This window comes from Prunus persica, chromosome G2, assembly GCF_000346465.2.
Source record: "Prunus persica cultivar Lovell chromosome G2, Prunus_persica_NCBIv2, whole genome shotgun sequence".
In the NCBI taxonomy this organism is placed as follows: Eukaryota; Viridiplantae; Streptophyta; class Magnoliopsida; order Rosales; family Rosaceae; genus Prunus; species Prunus persica.
The window spans coordinates 28,349,785-28,372,289 of record NC_034010.1 but is presented as its reverse complement, the minus strand read 5'-3'; the positions used below and the strand labels follow the sequence as shown (position 1 = coordinate 28,372,289).

Below are 22,505 nucleotides of genomic sequence, written 5' to 3'. Positions count from 1 at the left end.
AAAGGTGGGAGTTTGAGAGGCATGCAGCTTTTGCAGGGCCATAAGATTTTGATGTATAATATTATATGGACTAGTTCTAAAGAATATACTAACAATATTAATGTTTATTTTACTATATAGTATCACATGTGACCACGTATTTCAAATAGTGTGATACTTTATCAATATGGGCTTAACCAAGTTAGTTAGATCGGATGTTCTTTTTACTGTGCACTCAAGTTAAAATTATCATCATCGTAGTTTAAATTAAATTAAATAGACTATCGTTTGTATATATAAAAAAAAACACTATAAATTAAGTATAATCGACATATTCAAAGTTTAAATTAAAGAATTCATGAGTTGGTAGAGGGAGAGGGCAAAGGTCCTAAATATTCATGAGTGATTTGATGTGGATTGTTTGGAAACAATATGGCAAATACATGCGTTTATGAATTCACATTTTTTAGTTAGTTTACTTATCTAATTTGCCATATATAAGATTTGGAACATAAATAACAATAACGAAGAAAACAGAAAGTATGAAACGTGATGCCCAAGTCATTTTTATATTTTTACTAATTCTTTTGGCATAAGGGCCTGATACCTTTCTTTTTTATTTTTTTTGCAAATTTCTTAGAGGATGAGGATGATAGCCTCAAAATTGCTCGGGTGTCTAAAAAGACGAAGAAAACCCTATTATGACAGGGCATTTAAGTAATTCGACGTTCTCGTACACATGACGCAATTCCAGTTTTGTACATCGCCTCCCTCCCTACCGAGAGGGAAAGAGACTGAGAGACAGAAGAGAGTCTCGCAAATCAAAACCCCTCCTCCAAATTACGATAATTAAATTAGGGTTTGTGAAATTCAAATCTCCCAATCCCTCACCCAGAGAGAGAGAGAGAGAGAGAGGGATTTTGGGTTTCCGATTCTCTCCAACTCCATTATCAGATTCCAATCGACCAATCCATCCAATCAATATTGAAAATCTTTAAACAACACACACACAAAAAGGGGAAAATCGAAGCTTTGAGTTCAAGTCTAGCTACAGGGAGATTCAAATTCGTAGCTAATGGATGTAGATGGAGGGGGCAACAAACGGGTCTTCCACAGATTAGGCGGCCCCCAATCCGACCCATCCAAGAACCAGAAGGTATGCTTCCATTGGAGGGCAGGCAAGTGCAATCGCCACCCTTGCCCTTTCCTCCACAGAGAGCTACCGCCACCACCGTCACAACAAGGTCTCAACGGAACGGCGTCGTCTAAGCGCCATCACGCCTTTGCTGCTACCACCGACGGTCCATCGGCTCGGAACCGGGGTCCAAATAACTTCAATGGCGGGGCTTCTTCGACGTGGGGCCGCACTGGAGGGACTAGGGTCTTTGTTAGGAAGATGGAGAAAGTCTGTAATTATTGGGTTCAGGGGAATTGTAGCTATGGGGATAAGTGTAAGTTCTTGCATTGTTGGAGTATGGGGGATAGCTTCAGCTTATTGACACAGCTTGATGGGCATCAGAAGGTGATTAGATTATATATATCGGGTTGTCATTGATTTTATGGGGTTACTCTTGTGTACTTTTGGCCTTTTATTGGTCTTTATGTTTTGTCAACTGATGTGGTTTCTTGTGTTTTTCGTGAACAGGTCGTTAGTGGGATTGCATTGCCGTCTGGCTCTGATAAGCTTTATACTGGGAGTAAGGATCAGACTGTGAGGGTTTGGGATTGCCAATCTGGTCAGGTAGTCATTCACTTTTGGGCAACACCAATTTTCAATTCTATGTTTGGTTCCTAAGAATTTATAGTTAAGTAAGATATAGTTCTGTTCCCTTTCTATTTGGTAGCCGAAAGTTCAATCTTTAATTGGAATGGGCAAAAGAACTCCTGTAGCGTATCCCATTTATAAACTTTAGATGAGGGCTTAGTTTAGTTGATTTGTAAGCACTGGACACGGGAATTTCCTACCAATAATGATTTTAAGGATGTCATCCCCTGATAGGAATGTGAAAATTGTAATGCCAGGTAATATCTCTGTAAAGAAAGTAGAAAGTAATCAACAACACTAAAATGCAGCTGACCACAGTCCTTTTCAAATTGTAGTCAAATTATTGGAGAGATTACTTCAGCGAGTAAAGTGTGGGGACTTATGAGTGGCAATGATAAAAACTGTAGAAGGGAAACATGGCTTGTATTATAGGATGCATAGAAGGGTCTTGAGAGATTTTATGGGGAGAACTGGAGAGCTTTCTAGAGATTTTTTTCTCATGTCTCAATTATTTTGTTTTCTTAATCACCAGTTCCTTGTGCTCAGTTTAGATAGTTGGATAATATTTTTTCACATGTCTCATTGTCAATCCAGAGGGGTAGGAAAATAATTCATGTGCTTGTATTTGTTCATTTTGCAGTGCCTGGGAGTAATTAATCTTGGCGGTGAAGTAGGTTGTATGATCAGTGAAGGTCCTTGGGTATTTGTTGGTATACCAGATGTTGTAAAGGTAGGCAGGACGAATCTCCTAAAAATTAAGCTTATAGCAGCAGACTATAATGATATTTTGCCTCGTTCGGTTGTGGATATGGTTTTGTAGGCATGGAACACCCAAACTAACTCTGAACTGAGTCTTAGTGGGCCTGTAGGACAAGTTTATGCCCTGGTTGTGGGTAATGATTTGCTCTTTGCTGGTACGCAGGTAATTCCTTGACCACTTTTATGGTTTAATTTTATGTTTGGTTCCTCTCCTTGTTAGGGGCTTTCAGCTGTGAGTATTTCTGTGCTCACAGCAGCATCGTTGTGTGAACCATCCAATTATAGACCATATTGAGGGAGCACGCTGGTTTTTTATTATTTTTATAATCATATTTAAATCTTGAAAAAAGCAGATTGCATCCCATTGTGGAAGGCGCTTGCATCTACTACTTCCTCCATTGCTCCCTCTCCATTTTCCTTTGTGCATGCATGTATGGAATCAGCATTTTTTTTTTAATATTTAGCCAAAATTTTCTTTTGATGCAGGATGGTTCTATATTGGCATGGAAATTTAATGCCGTTACTAATTGCTTCGAACCAGCTGCATCGTTGAAAGGTCACACTCTTGCAGTTGTTTCATTAGTAGTTGGAGCAAATAGGCTTTACTCTGGTTCAATGGACCATTCTATAAGGGTAAGTTGGATTTAGTATCATACGTATTCTGCAATAAGCATAAACGCTTGCTGGTGGAACACTCGTGAAGACCATTAATTGCTCCACAAGTGTAGTTCAGTCATGTCATGCTCATGCTCATGTGGTATTCTTTTAGGTTTGGAGCCTGGAAACATTGCAGTGTATACAAACACTAACAGAGCATACTTCAGTTGTGATGTCTGTTCTTTGCTGGGATCAGTTTCTTTTATCATGTTCTTTGGATCAACAATTAAAGGTTTGTCTCACTTCTATGATTTATAAGGATTTTTGTGGGTGTGTATGTGTAACTGTGTATTGCGCTTGGACTGTAAACTTATTTAGTTCCAATTGTTTGGTTTGTGCAGGTCTGGGTTGCTACTCAAAGTGGAAACTTGGAAGTAACATACACTCACAAGGAAGAACATGTATGTTGTTTATGTTTCAATACATGTCTTCATTATTCAGTTATATTGCTATTCCTGCATTGATTAAGAACAAGATAGGCATTTTTAAGTTTTCCCGGAGGAATATTGAAGGCTGAAACTCCATGGCCTACCATTTAGAAGCTCTAATGCAAGTTCTGTTTGTGTAGCAAATTATGTTTAGTTAGAATTATGTAGTCATCTTTGTTAGCGTGTTATGCAGGTAGTTTGATTTGAAAGCCGTAGTCATAAGTTTTATTCCCCACTATAAAGTCTTTCACCTAGTGCTTAATTTTCAGTTTCCTGGACCTGTTATCATAAGTTCTATTCCCCACTATAAAGTCTTTCACCTAGTACTTAATTTTCAGTTTCCTGGACCCGTTATCATTATAGGTTATCTATGAATTTCGATTCCCGACGTGAAATGTCAAGTCTTTAATGCTTATGACCTTGCTGTAGGGTTTGATTACACTGTGCGGGATGCATGATTCAGAAGCCAAGCCCGTCTTGCTGTGCGCTTGCAATGACAACACTGTCCGCGTCTATGATTTGCCAGCGTGAGATTTCAACACCCCCTCTCTGCCCTAGTTCTTTTACTTTTCTTTTTTAGGTAACATATTTTTCAAGCATCTTACTTTGCTCTAATTGTTTTCTTTGGTTCTATTATATGGTCTAGGTTTTCCGAGAGGGGTAAAATTTTTTCAAAAGAGGAGATAAGATCAATCCAGGTAGGCCCTGGTGGCTTGTTTTTCACGGGTGATGGAACCGGTCAAGTGAAAGTATGGAAATGGGTGGCTGACCCGGCTCCAACCGCCTAAGGAGGGAGATTATTTATACAGGCCACAATGTATTATTAATTTTTTTTTTCTTTTTTGATTTTCATTTTTCTGGGGTTCATTTGTAAGTGTAGGTCCGAGGAAGAGATTATGCTTCTTTTTTATTTTCTTTTTTGGGGTCAGACTGATATGATGGGTTGGAGAGCTTTTGGATTTATAGAGGTAGGAGTTAGTCGCATCAGCAGCAGCACTGCTCGCAGTCCGCCCTTTACTGTGTGCCATGGACGTAAAGAAAGCATCTTGGCCCATGCAAAGTTGCGACCGACTGCGGGACAAATCTCCCTAGAGAGCGAGCTTTATGGATCATCTGTATGCGTTAATGTTTTAGACTTTGGAGTGTAAACGCAGGACAAATTTTTCTCTGGTCGTCTTTTAAGAAAAAATAAATAAAAGTTAGCACATTGACAAGTCCATTTTACTTCGATGAGTTTGTGGGCTCTAAAAGATAATGTAATTTTTATTTTTGGGTAATGGTATATATTTTGTGTACTGTTACTTCTAAAAGCATATTCGTATATTCTGTAAACGCAGAGGACTATACATTTATTTCCTTTCATTTGTTTTTTGTTTGTGGGCCATAGGTTAAAAACAAAGGTCGGCAACCTCATGTTCATGTGCATGTGCATGTGCTGGTGCAGCCTTCTTACCTTGACAAGGGAGAAATCATGGGCCAAGTTGTCCTGTTGCACTTGTACACACGTGCCTAACTCCATGTTAATATTGTTGCATAATTCCCACCCACACGGTGCCCACCCCAGAATCTGAGTCAACCTCAGCCAATGGCATCCTTAATACCTAACAAAAGTCAGCTCTAACGAGTAGGTGAGGGAAGGTTGCATTCAGTGAGTAGGTAAGAGTTTGAGCCCAAAAATTTATAGGATAGGGGGACCCCAAGCATTAGGGTTTTTTCTTTTCTTGCTATTTCTTCAAGTATCAAGTAAAATCCAAGTCTTCATAAATAAATAAAAATTGTAGAATCCAAGTCCACGTGGGAGCATGACTCATTTTTGTATGGTGGTACCAACTCTCTTCGCCATGCTTTCTTTACCAAATAATGTATCCCTCCTTCCTCATTTAAATTTGAATCCACTTTGTAACCAAAAAAATTTGAATCCACTTTGTAATGCCTCATGTCACTAACTAGCCTTTGGTCTTTCTCTATCGTTGGTTGGATAACGATAATAATATATATTTGTGATGAGCTTGTTGTGTATTTATTGACCCGTTATAAAAGTCTATTATAACTATATTCTTATCCTTTCTATAAAATAAATAAAAGAAAAGGATATATCAATTGATTTAGTCGGTGTGTTCGCATCTTGCACCTTAATGTTGTCCCCTCCTAAATAGTTTAAAATATCATATTGTTTAAAAGGAGGACTCTAAACCTAACCTACTTTTAAGAAATAAGACTAACATGTATAGAGTTTGACTCAAATTGTTACGATTTCTGATATTTATTAAGTGGATTAAATCACACTCATCAATGGGCCATCCCTAATTAAGAGTGGTGAGAAAAGTAATGTCCAAATTTATTGGGTAGTTGATGATGACGAGATGCAACTATTGACTACCCGAAATATTTTTCTTTTTTTCTCCGTAGGTATATTATATCCAACCGTCCTTTTACATTTGAATTCAATCTTCCATTCGGTAGTAATTTAAAAAAATTTACTTTGAACCTGACTCTGGCATGGCATGTATCAATACGTCATTTCGTATAGAGAGTTGATGACAAATGTAATTTGTGAGAATTTTGCTCACCTTGGACGGTATGTAGGTATTTAGGAGGCAAATGGGTAGAGTTTGACTTAAGTTGTTGCAATTTCTGATATTTTATTAAGTGGATTGGATCACACTCATCCATGGATATTGGGCTAGATGAGTGTTTATGTTACCCTAATTAAAAGGATAATGGGTAGTTAATGATCACGACATTCAACTATAACTAGAAGAAATTTCCTTTCTTCTCCGTGTATGCCCAAGAAAAAGATTAGCCACGCATCCAAAGTCAACCAACACAACCACAAGTCCATACGAGTTACAAATAAGAACTAAAAAAATACTATTAATATTTATTATTGTTTAATTCATACAATGGCACTTATTCAACAATGCCTTGTTAACGGATAATGTTCTCGCCGACCTTTCTAATAAGAAATTGGATAAGGTAAAAACTTGTAGTAGCTCTCTCAACTTTACAAATTAAACATGACTTTTATGGCATTTCCGCCACGCGCGCTGGTTTCGAAGGCTTCTTCAATCTCCTTCTGGGAGAATCCGAAACGGTGCGTTATGAGGGGCTTCACATCGATCTTACCGGTTCTCAAAAACTCGAGGCACAGCGGCCATGTGTTCTTGTACCGGAATATTCCAACCACATCAACTTCCCTGTGTCAAGAGAAAAGACATTTATCAAACACCCTCACCATCCACTAGGCCTAATAAACTAGTTTACTTGTCCTTATTAGTGGGGATTAAACAAGTGATTTACTATTAATTAATTACCTGGCAGCGGCAGGTGTGAGGGGGACAGTCATGACGCCGTGACCCATGCCCACGAGGCAAACTTTGCCGCCCGGACGGGTGGCGCTGAGGGCCGTTGACATAGTTTTATTAAAACCCACGCAGTCAAAGCTCACATCTACTCCACCTTTCATGGCCTTACTTATCTTAGAAACTTCATCTTCTAAATCCTGTTGAGATAAATTTAAATTAAGAATTAAAAAAATGGTTTTCAAAATCAAATCTAAGAATTTTAAAATCAACTATGACCGTGGCAAAGATAGAAACCTGAGGGTTTGTGGAGACTTTGACGGCGTCGTCGGCGCCGAGAGACTTTGCAATGGATAAGCGCTCATCATCCACATCCACAATGACAATTCTGGCCGCCCCAAAAGCACGAGCAGAGAGCACCGACACAAGCCCGATTGGCCCTGCTCCGATCACCAGGACATTTGTTTCTGGGCCGATGTTGGCTCGCCGACAGGCATGAACACCAACACTCAGAGGCTCGCACATGGCGCCTTCTTCCAAACTCACATTCTCCGGGAGCTTGAAGCACAGATCTGCAGGGTGCACAATCTGAACCCAAAACCGAAAAAGAAAAAATGCCCATCAATAACTGGCTCCAGTTTGGTACAGAGATCATAGAAAGATGAAAACTTTATGGGTGGGTTTTTGTTACCTGATTTGCCAATGAGCCGTGGACTGGTGGGGTGGCGAAGAACTTCATGTCAGGGCAGAGATTGTATCGCCCGCCCTTGCACTGCTCACATCTCCAGCAGCTGATGCCGGGCTCTAGAGCCACGCGATCTCCGGGCACCAGATTCTTCACCAAGCTACCAACTTCGTCAACGATCCCAGCACATTCATGCCCAATTACCATTGGCTCTTGAACAACAAAGTCTGCACATTTCATGGTCTGAAAAATGGCCAAAAAAAGAAAAGAATTAAAACAGGAGAATTAAGTACTGATCTGTTGGATAAAACCAAATTTTGGTTCTAAAACCATACGGGTTTTCAAAACCAAACCAAAACGGAACAATGAATATGCATCAGATTCAGAACCAGGGGGAAAAAAGACAGGAGAGGGAGGCGAACCTTAAGGTAGTGGACATCACTTCCGCATATCCCAACAGCCTTTATCTTGACTCTGACATCATTGGGACCTAAAAATTAAGAAATCCCAAGAAAAAAGGAAACAGAATGTCAGGCAGGAGCATCATTGAGAACAATTTGACAGAAGCAGTGAAAGAATGTCATACATGTATAAGGTTTTGATAACATAAACAGAGATCAAAATCATACCAACAGTAGGGAGCTTGAAAGGTTGAATCCTGAGGGTGTTCACACCCACCAGCCAAGCAGCCATGTTTTCTTGTTCAACATGGGCTTCTAGAGCCCCTCCCTGAGAAGACATCCCTCCCTTGCCCATTTTTTACTTGCTCTGTTTTGTGGTTGAAAGAAAAGAGAAGAGAAACGAGGGAATCTGGGCGTTTGAAAGGCAAGAAATTGAAAGAAAGAGAAGAACTTGAAGGAAAGAGAAGAACTTGAAAAACAAAGAGAGAGAGAGAACGGGTGTGTGAAGGCCTGAAGGTAAGAAAGACAAACGATGAGTACTTTCTGAATGAGCAGAGTGTGTCTACGATGTGGTATTTATATTAGTTTTTGGAAAAGGGTGTGGAGAGGAACAAGAGATGTCGATGGAGAAAAATACTATGATTTGGTCAAGTTGGTTGCGGTCACAGCGAAATATGATATCTGTGCACATTTTTTTATAAAAAATTTATTTATTTATTTATTTTATATCCAGGAAAAATCCAGAAATGAAGTATTTATCCAATTTGGAATTTTGTACGTGGGTGATTTGTTCTCATCTCATGCACGGTGTTGCCTGCCCTGCTTATACTCACCCATCTGTTACAATCACACTTTTGGATATCTTCTTCTTTTTTTTCCTTTTTCTTTTTTTCCTCTTTTGCTTTGTTTTTTCTGTTTTCTTTGGGTGTTTAGGTTTGGCTTGCAATGGCTGGGTATATTCTTAGCTTAATTTCTCACGCCTCAAACACCAGTAACAAATTTTTCTACATTACACAAATTTCGGGATAGAATTTCGGGACTTTGGAAGTATCCGAATAAAAGTATGCCTAAAAATTGGGAACCGTCAACGGCCATTATGAATTGGTGAATGGATGCCACGACATGCACAGTCAGATTCACGTAGACAGACCGTCCGCATTATCCTGTCTATGGTCCACATTTAATGCTGACTAATAAGTACTAGAATAATGGGTTTAGAGCAAGTTGAGATTATTACCTAATTTCTTATTTTAGATCGTAATCACAATCTAATTATCTTATTCATCTAAAGTTGAATATAGTTGAATATCAAATATTGGGAATGTTATCTATTTGATTATCAAATAAAGGAGAACGCATGTTATTTGATTATCAAATTTAAATATGAGGAACACCAGCTACGTTCTTTATGTATCTTCTTCTTTTACTTTATTCTTTTTGGTTTTATCTTTCAATGTTACATACAATCAAAACAGTGAGTAGTACAAAATGTCAACTAAGTTGCCATTGTTTTGCCATTTATAAACAATATCTTATGCTAGAGTTGGGATATTTGTGTTAAAGACTAGTTAAGGAATTATATGTTACTGCATTGAATTGTTATTTTTTTAAATATGTACCTTACATGGGATTCATTAGTTGAGATTACAAGTCTTTATCTTCTCAACGAAATAATAATAAAGTCTTTATCCAGTTCTTAACACTAGCCTCTCTGCATGTGCTTCCGCGCTTGCGAGAGGCATTTTTTAAAAAAAATTTAAAATTTTAGACTTAAAAAGTGTTCCATAAAAATAGGATCCATTATTTTTTATTTAATTTTAATTTTTTTTATAAAAAGTGTGAATTTACCATATTATCCTCATTTAATTAATAAGTTTAGTTTTTAATGTTTGCATTAACTAAGGATATTTTCTGGTATTTTGAATGTTTCACCATTCTCTGCCTTTTGCTTTATATATATAGATAGATAAAATCATTCCCGTGGTTAGGGTTTAATCAGAACACTGAATTTATTTATTTATTATTTATTCGTAATTAATCTTTAACATAAAATCCTTCCCGTTAAGTTAGGGTTTAATAAAAAACATTGATTTTTTTTTTTATAAAATTATTTATTTCATGAAAATTAAATGACTAAATATTCCCTTATTTGGTTGGTTTTTCTTTAGAGATGACGTTGGATGGATAGCCTAAAAGATAGATAATTTAATTGGATAAGTGCACCAAGTTAGAAGGTGAGAATCAGAAGGTAGAGCAGGAATGTATAAAAGAGAAGGTTAGTTGTTAATTTTCTCCATTAACTATTTACTAAATAAAATAATTCAGATATAGTGATTATCCAATCAAACCTTTTTGTGAATCAATGACATAACCGTATCACGTGAGTGATTTATCAAATCCATAAAATTAATGTTTCTAAAAAGAGAAGAAGAAGAATTTAATGAGTAATATAATTACCCCCTAATCATGTAATAAAATAAAGCTGAAATGTCATTTAGATGGGCTCTCTCTGTTGCCAGCCTTAGAAGTTAGACGGGTTCTCTGTTGCCAGCCCTTGGTATCTGGCACTGACTAATTTCCACGTCAGACGAATGGTGGGATGAATTTGGGACGTTGGCTGGCTAGGTTTAAAGTTTATAAAGTGCACTTGTATTGTATGTTTGTGTGAAAAATGAGGGACGGAGGAGAGAGATTCGTGGTACGGATTTATAATTGGATCCCAATATAGAGGATAATAATTGGACGCCACGACATATACAGTCAGCTTCGCGTAGGAGACAACTGTCTCTTAGATAAAATAAAACAAGTATATTCTCCTGGGACCAGTCTCTGTGATTAAATTTTGGGACATTTCTCATCAACTCATACTTTTCCCACAAATATCTATCTTGTCTTGTCTTTGAGTGAAAACTGTTTACGAGAAGAGTTAACCAAGAATTATGAGACTCTTCAAGTGGAAGGGGAAATGCTACTTTCATCATCATTATACTAAAATTTACTCTAACAGGATCGGGGAGTTCAATTTGGGTTGGAGTCGCTATCCTCATCAGCTATCCCGATTAATTGGTCTAATTCACATTTCTTTATTGTGTTTATATTGAGCAAATTTGTCAAATTAAGCACAAAAATCAAACTGAAAATTCAACTGAAAACACAAAAATCAACTATGCTGACTATCTTTAAGATAAGATATGGGTTATGCCGTTATTGTTAGTTTTTTTTTTCGATGACTTTTTTGGGTTGATTTTTATTTATTTATTCGCTCGGTCTATTTTACTCGCTTATATAAGCCATAGAATAGTCACCAAGCTGACTTGCATCTCCATCAGCAGCTTCCCAAAACTGTAGAACCTGCCCCTTTTCATCTGAGCTGAAATCATCACAACTTGTCCACTCGGGGGATTCTGAAAATGCAGAAGCTTTGATGGCAACATTTTAGATGCACCTCAGTTGAAAGACCTCTCTTCTGTTGAAAGACCAGCTGATGATGTTGAGGTTCAGATAAGCACTTCCTGCTACCGCTCATATATCTCTCCACATTCGATTTTATTATATGGCCATGCACTGTGCACATGCACTGAAACATTTGTGCTGGTCTGTTCTGGCCTGGTATGTTCTCTTCTGTTCTGTTCCGGTCTGGTCTGGTCTGGTGAGGTCAATTTTAGATAGATTCATCATTTCTTCTTGCAATTGAGAGTTATTTGATAATCTGCCACTTATTATATTTCAATGGAAGTACGACCAAATGGTTTCTGCACGTTGCTCTGCTCTCATTTTTATAAACATCATTGCATCCCATCATTTCATCTGACCTGCCTAAGTATTTGATGGATCCAACTCCAGAAGCTATTGCTTGTTACAATCTCAGCTATCAGAAAAACTTGTGTATGCTATTCTCAGCTACTCACGGTATGTCATGTGTGATAATTTTTTCTCTTGGCATCCCGTGATCGGGAATTACAAAACACCTGTTTGGCATAAGTGTTTCTCACCAGAGCAACATGAACCTCACAAGCATATTTTATTTTGTAGTAACTTATATGCCTTGTCTAGTTTGCATAAATGGACTACATTAGTTAAGTTAATTTACTTTTGACTAGACCATATAATAGTTTTGAAGATAATTTACCTAAGGTGTTAGTTGGATTGACCCAAGCTTTTGATATACTTTAAAGTGGTCATGGGTTCAAATTCCTACAATATCTTGTGCTAGTTAACTTTGACAAAAAAAACAGAAAAAAGAAAAACAGAAAAGGATAGTTTACCTGACACTTATGTTTGTGGATCCAAGTAGATTATTTACCTGTTTTGCTATTTGAGATCATATCGGGAGACATAATTAGGTACTAATTTTAGGTGAGTGATAAAATCAGACTTTGATCTGATACATTTTTAGGTAAGTGATAAATGAGATAATTGATTTGATCTTTTATATATATATATATAGTTATGTTACTCATAGATAAATCAGACATTTGATCCGATTTAGATATAGTTAAGTAATTGAGTGATAAATCAGACATTTGATATAATGTAGTTATGGTATAGGGTTAATTTAGTAAAAACTTATCATATATATATATATATATATATATATACACATCCGGATTTGAACTCAAAATCAAATATGAATTAGACGAGATGGGCTCCATGTTGTCAGCTTTAGAAATTAGATGGGCTCTCTGTTGCCAACCTTTATTCTGGCACGCCACAAATCGCTGACTAATTTCCACGTCAGGTACACTCAGATTCGCGTAGGCAACAACTGTCCCTTTTGTTAAAGAAACATTATTCTCGTGAAAAAAGTGTTTTCTTAATGATTTTTGCCAACATCTATTTGTGTTCATGAAAGGCGTTGTTGGGAAAATTTAAGCCAAAATATTAGCCCATACAATGATGAGATTCTTTTTGTTTTTGCTCAAATGACAATGATGAGATTCATTCAGGTAGTGGAATATGCTATTCTTACCGTAAGCTTTACATACTTTTCAATTGCTAAACAGAGACATATAATGACAATTTAAGATAATTGTATTATTTTTTAATGCCTCTCAAATTGAGAGAATTATGAACAAATATTATTTTGTGTACAATCGACTAACTCTTCTTTCGTGATGCTTTTTCCTTTTTTCAGAATTAAAAATATCCCAAATTCGAATCTCCTCTTGTCGTGAATCTTTTCAGTGTATTTTACTAGGTTACAGCGGTATATAATGGTGATCTGTACATCAGCAAAGCTTATATCTCATCAGAAGGTTTTAAAGTTTACCCCAATTCTAGAAGCAGCCCATTTTTCATCTGAGATGATGATAGCTTCCAATGCATCACAACTTGTCCTCTCTGTTCCAGGACCAGCTGGGTCAGATAAGCAATTCTTACTGTTCATATCCGTTCAATTTTGTAAGCCCATGCAGTAAAAGAATTGGTCTGCTAAGATCAATTTGAGATATATTCATCGATTCTTCTTACAAGTGAGTCCTGGCTCCTGAGAGTTATTTGACAATTTGCCATTTATTTCAATGGAACTACGGCCAAATGGCTTCTGCACATTGCTCTCATCCATCAGTTCTCTCATTCTTATAACATCTTCCCATCTATCTGAAGCTGCATAAGTATTCGATGAGAGAACATAATTCCCACTGTTAGAAGGATCCAATTCAAGAAGCTTGTTTGTGACAACTTCAGCTAGGGCCACATTTCCATGAACCTTACAAGCACTCAGCAATATCCTCCACACTACAACGTCGGGAACAATAGGCATATTTTGTATGAACTCATAGGCCTTGTCTACCTCTCCAGAGCGGCTCAACAGATCCACAACACATCCATAGTGTTTCATTTCTGGCATTAGTCCATGAATCTTTTCCATGCTTTCAAAATATTCCAATCCTTTTTCTACCAATCCAGCATGAGCGCAAGCTAATAAAATCCCGACGAACATTCCATGAGTTGGTCGAATACCTTCTCTCAACATCCGCGAGAAGATTTCAAGTGCAGAATCTGCAAAACCATTCACAGCAAGGCCTGAAATTACCGAAGTCCATGACACAGAGTCTTTCTCTTCCATCCACTGAAACACCTCCAATGCCTTCTCAGCCACCCCACATTTGCAATACATATCTATCAAAGCATTTCCCACATAGATATCTGCTTTCACACCATTCTTCCTTGTGTAGCGGTGGACAGCCTCTCCCACATCAAGCGAACCCACATGCGCACAAGCAGAAAGCACACTAGCCACCGTTATTTCATCTGCTCTCACATTAGCTCCCATCATTTCTTCAAAAAGGCTCACCGCCTCAGCATGTTGGTTAGCTTGAGAGTAACCAGTGATCATGGAAGTCCAAGAGACCACATTTCTCTTCGGCATCTCATTGAAAAGCTTTCTTGCATTGACAAAGTTTCCCGCTTTTGCATATCCCTTGATCATGGAATTCCATGAAACTATGTTTCTTTCATGCATCCGATCAAATACTTCCCGAGCCAAATTCGCCAAACCACGACGTCCATACATATCTATCATAGTGTTTCCCAAGTAAACATCAATGTCAACATGATTTTCTTCAACATAGTTAACCATAGAGTCTGCAATTTCCCATTCACCCAAGTAATTACACGCCAAAATAACTTTCATCATTGTGACCGCATCAGCCCTCACATTCGCTGCCTGCATTGCCTTAAAAAGACCCAAAACATTCTCAAACCTGTTGCACTGACTATATCCACATATCAAAGAATTCCAAGAGACCAAATCTCTTTCCCGCATTCCATCAAACATTTTCTGAGCAAAACCCAAATAACCACAAGATGAATACATGTGAATTAAGGCATTCGAAACAAAAAGATACGGTTCAAAGCCAAGTTTCAGTGCATGGGTATGGACCGTTTGGCCATGTACAATATCAGGAGCTCGAGCACAAGCCTTGAAAATGAATATAAAGGTCAAATGATTCCCAGCCAATCCTTGGCGGTACATACGATTATACACGTGAATTGCTTCACTGAATTGGCCACTCTGTGATAGTCCACGGATCATATGGTTCCAAATCAACAATGTGGGTTGCTCAATTTGATTGAAGACTAAAAGGGCTTTCTCCAAAAACAGAGGAGATAGTGCGTAATATCTAACAACCTCTGAGACCGAAGACGGGTCCTTGTCGAGCTGGGTTCTGATAAGGTGTGCGTGAAGCTCTTTGATTTGAGTCAAGGAGATTGGTCTGTTGTTGGCCACACGCTCTGATTTTTGGCTGGCTGTGTAGGTGCTGAAGTGGCGCCTAATGGGTCTTGCGAGTTTCATGACGAGCGGCGTCGGTTTTGGTTAAATTTTGACTTGGATTTGGGGCAGAAAGTGAAGTTCTCAGGTCACCATAGGTGAAAGATCAAAATGCATACGTGCCCATCGACTTTCCCGCCACTGGCCTTGCTTGTGCCTTTTTGTTTGCGTTGTGCTGGGTTGAGCGTTTCAATATGGGCCTTTTCTTTTGGGTCAATCGGATCCCTTTGCTTGTCCCAGGGCTAAAACCCGAGTTTTGGTTTGGGTCCAAGCTTGGCATAGACTTGCTTGATGGGATGGGCCTCTCTGCTGCCATGCCACCAACTTAATCCAAAGTTCCATCTTCCAGGAAGCACGTACAAATGTTTATTCATGGAAGGAAGGCATTGTGGCTTGTGCTTTCACAATTTCTTTCCTTCTTTTAGGTCTTCCACAGACAGCACAGAGGGATGGTGGTGATTATGCGCTAATGCTGTGACACTGTCGTGGAGAATAGGATAGGAGTGATAAGTCTATTACCGTGATGTCACTTCCAAAGGGTTTAGTGCTCAAATGTGGTTGAAATATGTTTCAAGATAATTGACTTTACGACTTTGTCCACCAATTAAAATAAATGAATCGTAATTGTGTTTCCCATCACTTAATTCAATTCAATTGGTTGACCATGTTGGAGATGTTTTCTCTGAAAAATGGTGGATGGTGACGCCAATTATAGGGTTTTGGCTAATTAATGGCATAGTTAGAAGCACCTTATTATGAATCTTATCTGCACAGAAGATATCATAAATTAACATTTGGTAGTTATGTAGTTGGTAGTTTTTAGTCTGACTTGCCTTTATATAGGATTTTTGCTATCATTGGAGAAGCTTTACTCATGTCCGTCGCTAATCAGATGTTTCTCTTTGTAAAAACTGTCATATTTTGCATATAGAGTATACTATTTTTCTATGAAATTAGTTCATATTTATATGCATACACATAAGGTAACCGAACCCTAAAGATGGCCCTGGATTGAACATTTATTGGTAAGATGCCAGATGAAGAAAAGAGAAAACTTGAAAACCAAACTAATGTTTTAGCAATATTGAACAAAAATTGATCAAATTGAAACAGGATGGGCAATTAGGCATTGCCAGTGCCACTGCAACCAAACAAATTTAAACCATTCATGAACATATTACACTACAAGTCTACAACTTACAAGCCGCCTAGCTGAGTAGTTATGGTAGAGGCAAGCATCTGTCTAAAATTGTACCCATATGACAACAATCATATGCCAAACAGTATATTATATACATCAATCTTTGGATGTTATACTTATATGACAACAATCATATGCCAAACAGTACATTGAAAGCATGGAGTGTGGGACCATTGCTAATAAGGATTATATGTTTAGATTAGCAAATACATGAAAATAAAGGATACAATATCACATAAGCTAACATCCAAAGCAAGGCATTATTGAGAATATTAATGCGCCTTAGACAAAAATGAATTATTGATTTAATAGGCTACTTGTATAATAATAATTATATTATTTTCGTGACTTATCTTCTTTTCTTTTTTTCTTTTTTTTTTAATTGGGGTGGGTTCGAACTGGGGTGCCATGAGGGAGGGGGAAGCCACTACTCCCATTGGCTGTGACTATCTTCTTTCAATCATACATCTCAACTGTTCACCGACCTGGACACTCTCCGCCGACTGATTAAATGCATTCCGATGAAAATTCCCGACTTGTGTGGCTATAGCATCCCCAATAAAGTTCCAAACCCTCCAATATGTCAACCTCTCATCTCTTGGTTGTGCGTTGGGAAATTGGGAACGATGGTTTGGTCCACCCCTACACCAAAAACAAAAGAAAATAAAAAAAGAGCTAATAATTTGGTCCGTCTATATTGCCAATGTATATGGTTGGCTGATGACTTGGTCAGCTGGTTCATAAAGCCAAGCATTTGGAGCACGCCATAAGGCAAAAGTCCAAAAAGTTCTCAAGACCCATTTGGCAAAAGAATACGTCAAAGACTCTAGGCAATGGCAGCAAGCACAACTTTTGAACTTCTTTAGTTGCTTGCGTTAGTCTTTACATGATAGTTACAGGGTTTTTTACCTTGTTCTAGGCGGTGAGTGGGGGAGGAAGGCCCGCCTCTAATTCCTCACGCAATTTGCCACTTTCCCCAGCACACAATTTGCCACCCCACATTTTCCGCCACTACCTATCTTTCTCTTCTTGATCTTTTTGGTTCTTTTCAGTTATCAAAACCCATGACCAGCATAATATTTCTAATAATTACCTTCATGTCCAAATTGATATTCCCCTAGAACATACACAAATTCTATATTAATATAAAGTTTTGGTATCTGAGTATATATATATATCTTCTAGTAGCAGTCGCACTGTAGCAGAATATAAAAGTTGTTCATGTTCAACACCTAAGTTGCAGCCTCTCTGACTAATAGACAACTCCCACCTGCCAGAATTGAAAAATATATACTGATTGATTGTCGTAAAAACTAAAACAGAGCTTCTTTCTACCATTAAAAAAGAAACACCATGCATGAAATTAAACTATAAAATTCATAATAAAACCTTAGAAACTAAACCTGTCCTTTTCAGTAATTCAATATAGTAGCAGTCTCTCTATAAGCCAAGTCCACGTTGAACCCAACTCCCCTCCCCACGCAAACAACCAAAAACCTCTCTTTCTTTCTTCACATAAATGCTAACATATCTTTGCTGCACACATGTACCTATATATACAAAGACCCAGCCTTCTTTATGTTTCATCAACAAAACCCCATAACCTCATCAGCTCTCTTTTTTTTTTCATTTTATGGCATCAAAGCCTATGGCTGATGCAGCCTCTTGGTACTGCGCCACAATCCTATTGGCCTTGATCTTGTTTGCTTCCATCAGAGAGAACGATTCTATGCCGGACAACGACCCGGTTCGAGGGGCTAAACACTTTGTGATCAACCGGCCCTGTGATGAAATTTATGTGGTCGGAGAAGGCGAGACCCTCCACACCATCAGTGACAAGTGCAGCGACCCCTTTATCGTGGAGCGCAACCCGCATATCCATGACCCGGATGATGTTTTCCCTGGCCTCGTCATCAAGATCACTCCTTCCAGACCTTGATCAATTTCCTCAGGCACTAGTATATATTTTGAGAGACTATATATTTAAATATATATTCTCTTCTTCTATAGCAGTAGCTAGCAACTTGTAAGTTGTAACACATACAGAGATCAATCATGAATTTCATTTCATTGATAGAAAGTCAAATTTACTGCCAGTTTTTTTCTTCTTCTTCTTCTTCTTCTTCTTAATTTTTCAAATGAACAGGTCCCCTATGACTCTATGAGCCCAGCTGGCATGTGTAATATATTTATATCATCTGTATGAAATGAATGAAATCGACAGAAAATTAAAGCTCTTTGTATTTGCTTTTATTCTTATCCTCATCCATGCTTCACATATATTTTGGCTTTTCCATGGCTTTACTCACAGGAGATTCATTGATAAGGAAATCTCATGTCAAAACTTGAATTTAATTGGATATGGAAATTTGCATTAATTAACGACTTTTTGTTTCCTTCCTGTTAATTCCTTTGTCTTTGGCTCTCTGTGCCTGGGGACAGGTTTTTGAGTCATCTTTCGGAGAGAAGAAAGAACCAAATTTGTGAATAAGAAAATAATGTACACAACTAAAAAAACAGTTTTAAATTAGGTAAGTAAAGTAAGTAGCAACGAAAAGGGTATGGCATGCAGATGCAGTTGGGAAGACGACACTGGGCTCAGAGCAGCCACCAACTTTGTCTCTAAACCAAGAAAGAATTCAACCTCTTTCAAGAAATTGAAAATAATAATTCGCTTCTAATACTATTACAAATTTTCGTTTTACGTTGTTTGTAATTACACGTTTGCCGTATGCTTTTTGTTTTTAAAGTTAAGCAGCCATCGACTCAGCCGACCATATCGCCTAATAACCATGACTTGACATGTTCATCAAAATTGATTGGACTATATTTTCATTATGTAAAATGTTTCTTTCAAATCTCTTTTAATTACGTAATTATGAATCAATACGATGGATGATTATCCAGGAAAACGTTCAAATTGGTTCATAAGAATGGACACCTCAACATTTATAATTTATTAGCGTGGTTGACAATCTTTTTGTGAAACTTATATTTACACGCATAATAATCTAAAAGTAAATTTAGGTTTTAGTCACAAAAAAACTTTTACTTTTAGAAAAAGCCAAAGTTTTTTCGAAAAAGACAAAAAAACCTCTCAACTTTCAAATCAAAGACATGCAAATGTAAAGAATTTATTAAGAAATTCAAAAATAAATAAAAGCAATTTTGTCTATTTTAACTTCTTTTAAAAAATTTCTCCCTCCTTTGTCATTTTCTAAAGTCTCCCATGAACATGTTACATGTTTGATAGCTGAATCCAAACAAAAACCAACGACGTGCTATGTGCTTCAAACTTCCACGTACACTAGGGATAAAGTTGACTGGCTCAACCAAGCAAGCAAGCAAAAATAAATATAAATATTTAATGGGAACACATAGAGAGAAAGCTATCAGCAACCTATAACTTGGATAGGGATTAGAGGCGGATTCAGGATTTGATAACTGGCTGGGATAAACTTACACATTAAACTCAACGACATGAGTGAACGAAGTCAATAAGAGTTTTCTAAAGCCCAAGCCCAAATTCTAAATTGTGGCCCACTCTGCACATACACTAAACACCAAATATGTAATTTTTTTTTTTAGAAAAAAAAGGAAAATCACTTTTGGGCTTAAAAAAATAAGAAGCATACATTCATTTGAATCCCAATAAACCATTCTGACAAAAAAAAGAAGAAAAAACCATTTTTTTTGGGCTTAAAAGAACATATCAGATAATTTTTCCAACATTGAGAAACCTAATTCACAATTCAAAACTCTAATTTCACAAGCCCCAATTCAATTAAGAAATCCTAATTCGACAAGCCATAAATTCAATTTATCAGAACAAACCCAAATTCTACAAGAGAGATATGCATCAAAGAAAAAAGAGAGAATCATGAAGAAGATGATTTGGAAAAAATAAAAAAAAAAACGGAATGAGAGAAAAGTGACGCGGAGAAAGAGAAAAAAGAGAAAATGTTCATTATTTAAAGGAAGTGCCACTCTACAAGAAAAGCATGATGGAAAAAGTTTCAATAGGACAAGTCAAGCGTACTAAGTATTACAATCTCTTCTTCCATTATATGATTGGAAAACTAGAAGCTATTGCCATAAGTTTTGTTTTATTTTAACATGCTAAAAGTCTAAAATATACCCTTACAATAAAATTAACAAAACAAAAAAATGAAACCAAACCTAGCACCTCCTGCCACCGGCGTTATCGCAACGTCCGCCGATTAGCTAACTTTGATGTGCTTCTAGACAAGCTTTGCCATCAATAGGGCTCTCTCCATCTTTAGCCTTTGATAAGATTATATCGACACACCACATATTAGTAAAGCCGTCACACAATAATTTTTTCGTTTCGAAATCTTTTTGTAGTGGGAAAATGTGTCATATATAATCAACAAAATTATACAACCATAGAAGGATAAATTGGCCATTGACCCCCAAAAAAAAAAAAAAAAGAAGGAAAAATTGGTCTAGCCCATTAGTCAAATAAACAAGGCATACACCACAAACTCGGACATGGGGTTAGACCCGTATCTATTTTTGGCTGGATAAATCCTGTCCGACATATTTTAAACGTTGGGCCTCTTGTCCGGCTTCAGCTTTAAAAAACGACAACGTGCATTCGTGACCCAACTGCCAGCGGATTTACTACCCCAAATAAACGACGTCGATGCTGAAAGCAACACAGTCATTATTAGCGTCGTCTAGATAGCTCTCTCTTCTTCCTCGCGCCGAGTCTGCCTTGAGCCTCTTTGGCTGTGTATCCAGACATGGGGAAGAAGACGAAAAAGCCAGGAAAAGGCAAAGAGAAAGCAGCGAAATCTGAGGAAAAGAGAGCTCACAGAGAGACTAGAAGCTCTCACCTGAGGATGACATCGATGCCATTTTGGTAATTTCATACTCGAACTATGCATATATATCATTTTGTGCGTGTTAATTAGAGTTATGGATCATTTGAGAACAGCTGAAATAGTTTGTGGGAGTTCTAAACAGTGATTGAAAAATGGGGCTAGGCGGTGCCTAGGCGCTCGGCGGCCGATTTTTCGCAATCGTTGTCTGTGATTCCCATATGTATGTTATTTTGTGCTTGTTAATTAGAGTTATGGATCATTTGAGAACAACTGAAATAATTTGTGGGAGTTTTAAATAGTGTTGGAATCGTTGTCTGTGATTCCCGCCCAAGATTCATGTTTTGTTTTTGTTTTGAAGATTTTGCTCTCTATTCTCTATCTGATAGTTTATTCGCACCAAAGGTATGATTGTTGTGGAAATTCAGAATTCCCATGTAGATTTTTTGCAAGAATTTCCTAAATTGTATGTATTTTGCAGAGAGATGAGAACGGGAACTCAAGATCTTAGGCGCTTATCGCTGAAACAAGACATGTTCGGCGAGGGTTCTCCGATGTGCCATTTTCTTCACTGTCCTCCTAATAGCTAATACTGATAGATACAACTTACAAGAGTTGAATTGTCTCATATAGGAAAGGAAAGCCTTGGATGTTCCACTCAACGACCAGATGCAAATGTCACCTAACCTAATTAAGGAGAGAAGTAATATTATATTAACTAGGTTCGTGAGATGAGATGCTAACTAACTTAATACTTATGCATCCTTCCGAACCAAAAGAATAGTATCATTTGACACTAGATCATAAGCAACCTAATCATGAATTTTGAATATCAATGTTATTGGATCATTTTGATTTGCGTCCTCAAGTCATGTAATGAATGTGCCTATATGTTACTGTTGAGTGTCATAATGTTGATTAATTCTCAAATCATTCAATTATCCAACAAAATTTTCGAGCCGGGCAATCGAGCACGCAATTGAGCTGGAAAAGGAAGGCTTCTTTTCTGTTTTCCCCAGAAGTGGAAAGACCTCCATTAGAATCAAGGCAAGCCAGGCAATTGAGCATGCAAAAAGACCTCCATTTATGTTTCTTTGAATTAATTGGATTCAACCAATACTTGTTTGGGCAGTTGAGCAACTTGAAAAAATTTATCTGCAATTGCCACTAGTAGCTAGCAGTAAACATTTGAATGTCAAGGCATGCAAAAA

General features: G+C 37.5%; 3 protein-coding genes and 1 long non-coding RNA gene across 4 annotated transcripts; 2 read left to right on the top strand and 2 right to left on the bottom strand.

Annotated features, from left to right (window-relative positions):
• LOC18784771 (zinc finger CCCH domain-containing protein 48) lies at positions 714-4,883 on the top strand. Its single transcript, XM_007217970.2, has 9 exons — positions 714-1,501; positions 1,625-1,720; positions 2,385-2,474; positions 2,565-2,666; positions 2,990-3,136; positions 3,273-3,392; positions 3,502-3,561; positions 4,018-4,115; positions 4,235-4,883. The coding sequence occupies exons 1-9, from the start codon at positions 1,055-1,057 to the stop codon at positions 4,374-4,376; spliced, it is 1,302 nt and encodes a 433-aa protein (XP_007218032.1). The 5' UTR covers positions 714-1,054; the 3' UTR covers positions 4,377-4,883.
• On the bottom strand, positions 6,436-8,652 carry LOC18787602 (sorbitol dehydrogenase). The gene is made up of 6 exons (XM_007218097.2): positions 8,205-8,652; positions 7,998-8,065; positions 7,582-7,818; positions 7,188-7,478; positions 6,903-7,090; positions 6,436-6,785 (listed from the first exon to the last, which is right to left on the bottom strand). Exons 1-6 carry the CDS (start codon positions 8,329-8,331, stop codon positions 6,593-6,595), a joined length of 1,104 nt encoding a protein of 367 aa, XP_007218159.1. The 5' UTR covers positions 8,332-8,652; the 3' UTR covers positions 6,436-6,592.
• Positions 12,894-16,148, bottom strand: LOC18787029 (pentatricopeptide repeat-containing protein At2g22410, mitochondrial). Its single transcript, XM_020557587.1, has one exon. The coding sequence runs from the start codon at positions 15,271-15,273 to the stop codon at positions 13,429-13,431; it is 1,845 nt and encodes a 614-aa protein (XP_020413176.1). The 5' UTR covers positions 15,274-16,148; the 3' UTR covers positions 12,894-13,428.
• LOC109947566 lies at positions 20,896-22,157 on the top strand. The gene is made up of 2 exons (XR_002270333.1): positions 20,896-21,335; positions 21,776-22,157. It is a non-coding gene; the product is annotated as an uncharacterized LOC109947566 (long non-coding RNA).

Bases quoted from the DNA above. Each gene is read 5' to 3' on its own strand.
- LOC18787029 (XM_020557587.1), bottom strand. From the start codon at position 15,273: ATGAAACTCGCAAGACCCATTAGGCGCCACTTCAGCACCTACACAGCC.
- LOC18784771 (XM_007217970.2), top strand. From the start codon at position 1,055: ATGGATGTAGATGGAGGGGGCAACAAACGGGTCTTCCACAGATTAGGC. The intron at 2,667-2,989 runs GTAATTCCTTGA...CTTTTGATGCAG, and splicing joins TGCTCTTTGCTGGTACGCAG to GATGGTTCTATATTGGCATG. The intron at 3,562-4,017 runs GTATGTTGTTTA...ACCTTGCTGTAG, and splicing joins ACACTCACAAGGAAGAACAT to GGTTTGATTACACTGTGCGG.
- LOC18787602 (XM_007218097.2), bottom strand. From the start codon at position 8,331: ATGGGCAAGGGAGGGATGTCTTCTCAGGGAGGGGCTCTAGAAGCCCAT. The intron at 8,066-8,204 runs GTATGATTTTGA...CTTAATTTTTAG, and splicing joins TTTCAAGCTCCCTACTGTTG to GTCCCAATGATGTCAGAGTC. The intron at 7,479-7,581 runs GTAACAAAAACC...TTTTGGGTTCAG, and splicing joins ACGGCTCATTGGCAAATCAG to ATTGTGCACCCTGCAGATCT.